Genomic DNA, 10,568 nt, shown 5'->3' on the forward strand with positions numbered 1-10,568 from the left:
AGGAAGTAGCCGCGTTAATAACGCTATTTCTAGGAAATAGCCGCGTCAATACACGCGATTTTTATGCTTTCATTAAAAACATATTGTGATTTTGTGTTTTCTGATTTTTACACAGGATGTCATCAACCTCTTCAAGCAGTTCTGGGGAAGATGAGACAATGCGTCATCGTAATCGCGATGTGTGGTTGGCACAACGGATCAAATGTATGTGTAATCGATGTCAAGGGTGCATTGTACGAGCACGTCGAATTACCATGAATCACATCTCCATGTATGGAGAATGGAATCAAACAGGTTTAGAGGTGAGTAGATGTAAATTGATGGTATTCAAATGAGTCATGGTATCCAAATTAAATCAATAGAGTTGTAATATATAAACTCGCTCTAATTGAAGCAGGATGCAGTACCACACCCTAACATGGTACCCTACGCGCGACGAGAGCACGTAAAGCGTCGACGAGATGATGCTGGAGCTTCGGGATCTATTGTCAGAGATGAGTGGGAAAGGGATGACAATAGCCCTGCACCCCACGAAGTTGTGGAAGAGGAGGTGCTTGATGATATGGTGCGGAATCTTTTTAAGGATGATCCCAAAGGTATGGACGACGATGATATGGAACAAGAGCATCTTTATAAGGCTTCATCGACACCGGTGTTTGAAGGGTGCACATTCTCAGTTTTACGTGCTTCACTTGAACTACTTAATATACAAACAGTTTATGGATGGAGCAATGCAAGTCTTGACGCATTGTTGAAGTAAGCATTCTAACTTACAAATTTGAATTAGTGGTTTAAGGTTTAGGATTTAAGACTAATCATAATTGATGATATTGGATGCAGGCTATTATCAAATATGCTTCCAAAGGAAAATAGGCTTCCCACCTCAAGAGACATAGCGAGGCACTATGTGACATCTCTTGGAGGACTGGATTATGATAAAATACATGCATGCGTCAATGATTGCATTCTGTTTCATGGGACGCATAAGGAGGCTCTACATTGTCCCACTTGTGGTGAAGCAAGGTACAGAACAAATATGAAGAGTTTTGATGTACCTCGTAAAGTCTTGCGACACTTTCCTATAATTCCTCGTATCAAACACATGTTCAGGTGCAAATCCATAGCAGAGCTCATGTCATGGCATTCCTCACATCGATCGGATGATGGCATGTGGAGAATTCCCGCAGACACTCCTGCTTGGAAGAATATTGAAGATGAGTGGCCCAGCTTTAAAACAGAGTCCAGAAACTTGAGACTTGGCCTGGGTATGGATGGAGTGAATCCATTTGGTTTTAAAAGCACCGCATACAGCGTGTGGCCAGTTGTGTTGGTGAATTATAACCTTCCACCATCAATGGCGATCAAGAAGGGACATCTTATGTTATCCCTTCTAATTCCAGGAAAACATAAAGTGAAGCATATGGATGTTTATCTTGAACCACTGATTGATAAGTTGGAGGAACTATGGAGAGGTGTTGCGGTGGTGGACATTAGTAGGCCTCCCTCCTCTCGACACTTCGACTTAAAAGCAGTGTTGATGTGGACGATGCATGACTTTCCAGGATACAGCGATTGTTCTGGTAAGAATTCTAATTACCTCCCTACTCTATTACTATTGGCTATATATACTAATTAGACGGTTTGACTTTATTATTCTAACTTTTATTTATATTTTAACAGGTTTGAAAACATCGGGTAAACATGCATGTCCTGTTTGTGGTCCTTCGTTAGTTAGTACATGAGTATGCTGACGGTTTGTGTAAGACTATATTCGATAATCATCATCGATTTCTCCCCTCAGATCATCCTAAATATGTTGCTAGTAAGAGTAACATTCCTCCACAAACACTTCGTGCAAAAGATTGGAAGCGTATTTGGGAGTCTACAACTATTCTTCCTCCAGATGGCATGAACAAGTATAGTGATGTTTTTTCAATCTTGTTTTGTGTAGTCTCTAATTGGATTAAAGGTCACATAGAGCAATCCCTTGTGTAGGTACTCCATTTTTTTTCGGCTGCCATATTGGACCCATCTTAAGATCAACCATCTTCTTGATCCCATGCACATCTTCAAGAATGTGGGATCTGGTATTTGGGAACATATTATTGGTAAACGAGACAATGTTAGCGTACGTGAGGACTTGCGGGTCGCAGGATGTATGCGTCAAGCTTGGCCACGAGAGGTGGGTGGGCACGTTCGTCTTCCGCCTGCACCATGGATTATATCAAAGAAAGAGGAGAAGCAGGTAAAGCAGGCCATCACCACTTTGCGTACTCCCACTGGATGCATGAGATCATTGAAGGGAGCCTTTACAACCACTAAGAAAAGAGACGTTGAGCAACTATATGGGTTGAAGTCCCACGATTGGCACAAGATGCTTCAAGTAAGTGTTTTTCAAGTCTTATACGTACGTTGAAATTAAATTTTGTAATGCCATAAACCATAAATGTGCTCTTATGTGCGCAGTTCATACTACCTACTAGCATCGACCATTGTGCAAATAAGAGTTTGAAAAAATGTATTTATAAGATGGGCGAGCTTGTGAGGTATGTAAAACCCATGCTCAGATCACCCTTCATTATACCTTGCAAAATGAACGTGCATGAGGTATAACGTACTATTTATTTATTTTTCAGATATGTTAGTTCCAAAGCAATTGATCCAGCCACGTTGGATGATGCGCGTGTTATGGCAGTGGAGGTGGTTTGTTTGGTAGAGGAGACTTTTCCGCGAACCATTCTCACAAGTCAACTACATCTCATTGTGCATTTAGTGGACGAAATTGCTTTATGTGGTACTGTGCATGCACGCTGGATGTTCTTCCTAGAGCGCTTCATGAAGACCTTAAAAGACTTTGTGAGGCAAAGTGCAAGGCCTGAAGGAAGCATGGCCGAGGGTTGGTTGATACAAGAGTCTCTTGTATATATTTCAGAATTTCTTGGTCAGGTGGACAGCTCTTTGCCACGACTATGGAGCAATGAAGAGGACTTGAGGATGACCTCTATTGTGCCTCAAGGAAAAGGACAGAGTAAAGTAATTGACAGAACATTGATTGATGATCTCAATTTTACTTGTATCCTTAATAGTGATGTGATGAGCAGATGGGTTACAAGATATGAGGATGCAAAGACAAACAGGCAAGCAGAAAGAGCTCTCTTTCGGAGGTAACATGGCTCTCGGAAGGCGTACCCTAAGCATCTAGCAACACTTCCGAATGATATCCATGTTGATTGGTTGCATGAGGAAATGGAGAGAGCAGAGAGCGACGAGGGGCTGCATATCACGGCGGAAGAATGGGAGTATGCACGAGGATGCATGTCAAAGGTACATAGAACTAATGTTTTGCATTAGTTGTAAGTGATTTGCTTTTAATATTTATTCACATTGCTTACACAAATATTGCTTCTATTTTGGTCCAGTGCACTATGTTCAATGCTATATGGTGTGAAGGCAAGCATTTTCGAACACAGGGTTGTTGCAAGATCAGGGTGTCCAGTTTTGTCCAGTTTATGCTAGACTGGGACAATTCTTGGACAACAAATTTGGGGGGGAAAGGTACTTCAAACGAGATCAAGAAACTAATAGAAAATACACATACACTCAAATTTAACCCCAATATAACTTAAATTAATATAAATTAGTCCAATTTATCAAAATTAACCAAAAATATGATAAAATAATAAAAAATGATCTTTCCATACTTAGAGTGATCTAATTTTTTTTCCATAGATGCACCAATACAAGTACACTAGTCCCTATAGGTTTTAGATGATTTACATCAAAAATGTAATTTTACTAATTAGATTATTAGTATTTGCAGGCCTTCTGATAGCCTGGAAGAATTTTAGAAAAGAGATCATTAAAAATCAAACCATTGGATTTGCAATTTTGACTAACCACCACATTCTACCAATGTATCACTATCTACCACTCTTTTGATCTACAAGATTAGGCATTTTTAAGTGGTAGTTATTGTGGGTGCAAAAAGTGGCATATATTATAACACTTTAAAGACCTTGAAATATTTAAAGAAAATAGACAAATAGCTTAAAAATTTCTCAAAAAATCAAGTTAAGCTCTATATTATGTGAAGATCTAAGATGCAAAGTGGAAATCTCATACGAGTTTATATGTGAAAGATATTAGCATTTTATGGAACTAGCCCAAATTTGGGACATGGTGTATACATTGAGCTTGTACCTAAGGAAATGAGGACTTTTAACTATCTAATGCTTAATCAAATTATGCAACTATATTCCCAACTTTGCATGTGGCGTTCTAACAAAAGAACTTGAAAGGAAATTCCTTCGTTAGCTAGGAGAGGTTGGCCACTAAAGGTAAATAAATGCCTGTTTTTTTACTATTTATAGGGTGTCTAAGTGGACAAAACTGGGCACCCTGATCCTGCAACCACCCCACAAAGAATTGATGAAAAGAGAAATACACAAGATTGCGGTGTCATTAGTAGCTTTGAGGGAGCTAATGGAAAAATGGATGATTATTGTGGCATAATCCAAGACATATTTAGGCTTGACTTTCGTCGCTCGCTTCTTTGTGTATGTTTTGGATGTCAAATGGCAAATGAACGTGGTGGAAAAAGGGCCTGATGCAACGATAAAACGCCATGCAAGTGGATATGTAACTATTGACTCTACAGAGTTCTGGCAAACAAAGAAAGATAGGCTCGTATTGCCACAACAATGTGAGCAGGTATGCATTTTTTTACTAATGTGTTTCATGTACATATATATCGAAGCTCGCGTACCCCTTGACTTTTGATATGCTAATTAATTATTGTACTGTGTGTATTTGAGTAGGTTATCTATCTACCAATGGTGCATGACATCAAATGGTGGTACGTCATCCCTATTGCACCACGTTCCAAAGTGATGTATAATACATTCACTGATATGGAGCATATGGAGGATGTAACAAGCCGCAATGAAGATGATGTCGAACATGCCATTGAAGATGTTGTGATCGATGATCAAGAAATAAGAGATGATCATGATAATGAGGATGAGCATGCCATTTCTCATGATCATGAGAATGACCCTACCATTGAGGATGATGGTGATGTTGATGAGGATGATCAGGACATCGATACCATTATCAATGGAGTACAGAATATCGATAGTGGAATAAATTTAATCGTGGCCTTACCAATTGATCAAATGGATATTGATGTTGATCGTTTGGCAAGGATGGATCTTATTGAAGATGAGATCGAACCCTAACCAATCCGTCACTGTATGTTCTAAATTGATGACATTTCCATCATCTCATATGCATGATTTATTTTTGAATATATTTCATTGTTGTAAATGCATGTAGTGGGATTGTGTAATGATGTATACTGTAATGTACTATGAGATGGTTTAAGGAAAATAGTTTTTAATTTTGTAAAGGAATTCAGTTTTTTTCCAGTTTTTCTCTGCCATGCGTGTATTAATCCGTGTATAGTAGCGTGTATTTATCCGTGTATAATAGCGAGTATTACCCCGTGAATATTATCGTGTATAGGTGCGTGTATTACTGCGTGTATATAGACGCGTTTATACACGCGTTGATTAATGCAAACATACACGCGAACTTAAATGCAAAAATACACGCGCCCGATTCTATTCAAATACAGGCGCGACCATACACGCGTTCGTAATTTATCGCGTGTATGAAACGCGTGTATGGCAGCATTGTCTTGTAGTAATTGCTTAGGGACAATCTAATAAACCTTCCATAACAAAAATTGGCATCACAAAAATAAAAGAAAAGTGTATATGTTTGTGGCCTATTGCCTTATTATTCATGGTAGGCGAGGGAGGTCTATACCTTTCCCAGACCAATGCCTTGTGTAGCAAGGAATAGCCATACCGAGGGTGCGCAAACATACTCTTGAAGAGAGCCCTGTTCCAAAAAAAAAAAAAGAGAGGACAGAAAGGCACCAAGAGAAATGCTTGTCTAATCCAGGATGGTCGCCGTTGTGCTTAAAATATTAAATCAAAACACTAAACAATATCAAGAGTCTGCCACTACATAATTATGTTAGATTTATTAGTGTTGAACCGACATCTTTGACTTAGCATAGGCTCAGTATACTACTTGATAGTCCCTCGATTGACTTAGCATAGGCTCAGTATACTACTTGATAGTCCCTCGATTGACTGTTGTCTTTTGCCTTCTAGAAGAAGAACAATACATTTGGCATAAAACATTCTTTACTTTAGTTAGCTGCTGCTGCAGGTAGTAATTATAAGGCTTGAACTAACCTATTCAATCTCTACACTGCTTCAATGTTTCCTTCCTCTAGCTAATTGGACGTTTTATTGCCATGTCTTATTTAGTAAAATTGCTTGTTTTGTTATTGTCTGTCAGTACTTTTGCTTTTAAAAAAAAAGAAAAAAAAAGAACACACAAACCACCTATCATTTTGCTTGCAGGTACACACTGGAGATTCTACTCTTCCTTGGCATCTACGCGCTCGAGGACGTGCGCAAAATAGGAAGGGGGAATGTTGTGTGACGAGTGGTGATCAATGCAAGGATGCAACACAAAGATGGAAGCAGGAAAACAAGAGACTTGACATTCTTATTTAGGGCTCTTGTAGAGAGTTCCAAGTTATAGTGACAAGAGTTCCAAGTTGTAGGTGAGTGTGGGAGTGGGCTTGAGAATAATCCCACATGGGAAGTTTTGGGAGTTTTAGGAGTTTTAGTATAAATAGTGGCTCATTTGAGAGCTCACATACATTGGGCTAAACTCGTGCTTGAGCTCTCTTGAGACTAGCTCTCCCTCTTGTTCATAGAGGTGCAAGCTCTTCTCTCTCCCTATCTACACTATTGTATGAGCAATGCTCTTCTAATTCAATAATGCAATGAGATGATGTTTTTCTCTCTTCTCATCTCTATTCTCTAGTGTGCATGCTTCTTTGTTGATGCTTGTGGATTCTCTATTAGGCTTTGTGTGGTAGTGGATTCAAGCTTAAGCTTCTCCATAGCTTGTAGCTTATCCATGGGCAAGGCATTGCTTGAGTAGTGAATGAGAATGCATGTTTATTTCAAGTTCCATTAAGCTTCAAGGTTTGTGTGCATGCTAGGGAAGTAAATGCTTGAGAATGAAGTGTGCTTTGAGCTTGTGTGCTTATGAGTGAGCTTGTGTGCTTTGAGCTTGTGTGCTTAAGAGTGAGCTTGTGTGTGCATTAGCTTAGCTTTCTTCTTGTATTGGATGCATGAATGAGTGGGATGATGAGTGAATGAGCTATGGCAAGATTGAGCTTGTGTGTGTAAAGTCTATGTCAACGTAGTGGTGTTCATAGCATTCTCTCCCGAAAGGGATAAGCTTCCATGCACCTAACCGGGTTGAATCCCCTGGCGATGAAAGGAGTGTTTATCATTTCATTGGTGAGCTAGGAGCGTAGTCTACTTGCCCATATTGCATACGTAGGGAGACGACCGTTTTTCCACCCCATCTAGTGGGTCTATTTGTCATAATACCAGTCCTGCAAATGTGATTAGTACATCACGTAAAGGAAAAGAGAAAGTGGTTGAGCCCCTTGGTATGCCTGACATTTCTACAGGGCATTCTCATGTTGATGGAGAGTCTAGTGGCTCTCAGATATGAGCCTTGATGAGGAGCTTGGGATCCCAGCTATGAGAACACCTGGTGTAAAGAAGGCTATGGAAGCCATGAATGAAAAGCTGCGAAGATCTGGGAGAGTGAAAAACCCTGTGCAAAGGTTTACCTATGATGGTTATGTGGCACATCACTATGCATATATGGTAAAGGTTGTGCAGGTTGTAGAGCCCACATGCATTAATGAGGCTGTTGGAAATGTGTGTTGGGAGAAAGCTATGGATGAGGAGATGGATGCACTATATGGAAATGAAACTTGGGATTTAGTGCAATTGCCTGAAGGCAAGAAATCCATCGGATGCAAGTGGGTGTACAAAGTAAAACATAACAGTGAGACGGAAGCATAAACAGGTATAAGGCTAGATTGGTAGCCAAAGGGTATGCGCAGACATATGGCATTGATTATGAGGAAACTTTCAGCCCAGTTTTGCCAAGATGGCAACAGTGAGAGTTGTGATAGCAGTGGCTGCATCAAAGCAATGGTCTTTACATTAGATGGATGTAAAGAATGCATTCTTGCATGGGGATTTGCAAGAAGAGGTGTATATGTTACAGCCACCTGGTTATGAGGATGTGAGTCACCCCGAGCATGTTTGCAGGTTGAAGAAAGCCTTGTATGGCTTAAAACAAGCACCAAGAGCATGGTCTAACAAGATTTTTGAATATCTTGTCACTATTGGCTTTCATGTAGCCAATGCAGATTTCTCGCTGTATGTGAGACATGGTGATAGAGGGGTTGTGCTTGTTGTCATCTATGTAGATGACTTGATCATTACGGGGGACCATGATGCAGAGATCTTTGATGTAAAGATCTTGCTTGGACAAAAGTTTGAGATGAAGGATCTGGGGGAGCTCAGATATTTCTTGGGCATTGAGGTGATTAGGTCACCACATGGTATTGGATTACTGCTGCAGAGACAGTATGGCTTGGACATGTTGTCCAAGTATGGTATGACAGGCTGTAAGCCTATTTCCATGCCATTGGATCAGAATGGCAAGTTGAGTGCAAATTCAGGAGAGATCTTGGAGGATCCTACTATGTATAGGCGCATAGTAGGAAGCTTGATCTACATGATGATCACCAGACTAGATTTGAGCTATGCTGTTAGGTTGGTGAGTCAGTTTATGCAGGTTCCACGAAAATCGCATTTGGATGCATTGAGATGCATACTGAGGTATGTGAGGTCTACTTTTCATTGTGGACTATTTTATGAGACTGGGACAGAGATATGTGTACATGGGTACACAGATTCTGATTGGGCTGGTAGTATCTCAGATAGAAGATCTACTAGTGGCTTCATGTTTTCTTTGGGGAGTGCTGCTGTGACTTGGAGCAGTAAGAAGCAGCCTACGGTTGCTCTATCCAGTACAAAGGCTGAATACAGAGAGGAGCTGCTATGGCAGCATGTGAGGTAGCTTGGTTAAGAAAGCTACTTGCAGATTTGGGTCTATCAGAATAGACAAGTTGTCATTTTCTGTGACAACATTAGCAGTATATAGTTGGCCAGCAATCCAGTTTTTCATGCTCACACAAAGCATATAGAGGTCCACTACCATTTTGTCAGAGAGAAGGTCTTGGCAGGAGACCTTGACCCTGTTTATGTCAGCACACAGGATCAGGTAGCTGACATCTTCACCAAAGCATTGGGTACAAAGAAGCTCTGCAGATTCAGAGCTTCACTTGGTGTACATGAGATGGAGTTGAGCTCGAGGGGGAGTGTTGAGATATCGAGCTCGTCTAGTGAGGCTATGGACACTGATGACCCGCCTGGGGGATAGGCCCCACACTTACACCACTGGCATGGTTGGTGAGATCTTGGGTGATATGCGGCCAGTGGGATGACAGGCTGTGTGACAGCCATTCTAGAGACTGGCATAGTATAGCGCCAGCTCATTTAGTTTGGTTCACACTATAGAGAACCCTTGTATGTATTTGGTTGAGTACCTTTCATATTGTGTGTACTCTTATCTTGTACATGGGTGTTGAGTGTTGAGGGAACTAGAAGAAGATTTTCAGCCTCTCACCTTGTGTGTTCTCGATTAGGGTTTTGTGAGTGTGTGTGTGCTTGCAAGAGCTCAAGCTCTCTTCCCCCCTGCATCTTTTCACCTTTCTCTCCCTAGGTTAAGATAAAGATAAACATATCAAAGGTGAGATCATAATTCATGGAAGGAAAGATGAAAGGCTCAGGTGAAGCAAGAATTTCTGCCAGTCTGGCAGCTCCAAACAAGAGGGCAATTCTTTGTTGGAAGAAAATCTTCCGACTCAGGATTATGTGAACGGAAACATACGGGGAATGTTGGTAAGGTTCATCCATTCGAATTGGACGATTTGGACGGAACATATTAAAGTAAAAGAATATAGCAATGACTTATTACAAGAGGATAAGACACTTGGGTTTTTGTTTTGATAAGAGATTAAGAGAAATTAATCATTATTAAGAAGAAATAGTGGCCAAAAGTCTATAAAAATAGAGATACACAGAGAATTGCAGTTTTAAATCCATATAGACTGTGCAAAAGATGATTACAAAGATACGTAGAGCTTGAAGAGAGCTTTTCTTCTATATAAAAAATTTCAAAAATGGGAAACCGAGCGAAAAGTTATGAGCATTTTACTACTACGAGACTATAAAACTGCCAAAATTCGCCTAAAAGTTAGCAAATTTGGGAGAAATTATGATCATCAATGAAGTAAAGGATTAAGAAATTAGTTACATAAGTGGAAAGAGAATATAAAGAGCTTCCTAGCCATATGATTGATTTTAGAAACCAATACCCGAGTGATGATTGAAATTTGGGTATTAGACCACAAAAACTGCACTTCCCTCTCTTTGCATGAAACCTCAATTTTCACAAGAAATTAGTTACATGAGTGGAAAGAGCATATAAAGAGCTTGCTAGCCATATGATCAATTTTAGAAACCAATACCCAAGTGACGGTT

At 40.1% G+C, this 10,568-nt stretch overlaps 1 protein-coding gene across 1 annotated transcript; it reads left to right on the plus strand.

Annotated features, from left to right (window-relative positions):
* The first annotated feature begins 418 nt into the window (after window positions 1-418).
* On the plus strand, window positions 419-1,410 carry LOC147603212 (uncharacterized). Its single transcript, XM_086796707.1, has 3 exons — window positions 419-756; window positions 841-900; window positions 1,401-1,410. Exons 1-3 carry the CDS (start codon window positions 419-421, stop codon window positions 1,408-1,410), a joined length of 408 nt encoding a protein of 135 aa, XP_086652833.1.
* The last annotated feature ends 9,158 nt before the right edge of the window (window positions 1,411-10,568 follow it).

The sequence above is a fragment of the Cibotium barometz genome, chromosome 64 (assembly GCF_041138505.1).
Source record: "Cibotium barometz isolate CiBa-2024 chromosome 64, ASM4113850v1, whole genome shotgun sequence".
Classification (NCBI taxonomy): domain Eukaryota; kingdom Viridiplantae; phylum Streptophyta; class Polypodiopsida; order Cyatheales; family Cibotiaceae; genus Cibotium; species Cibotium barometz.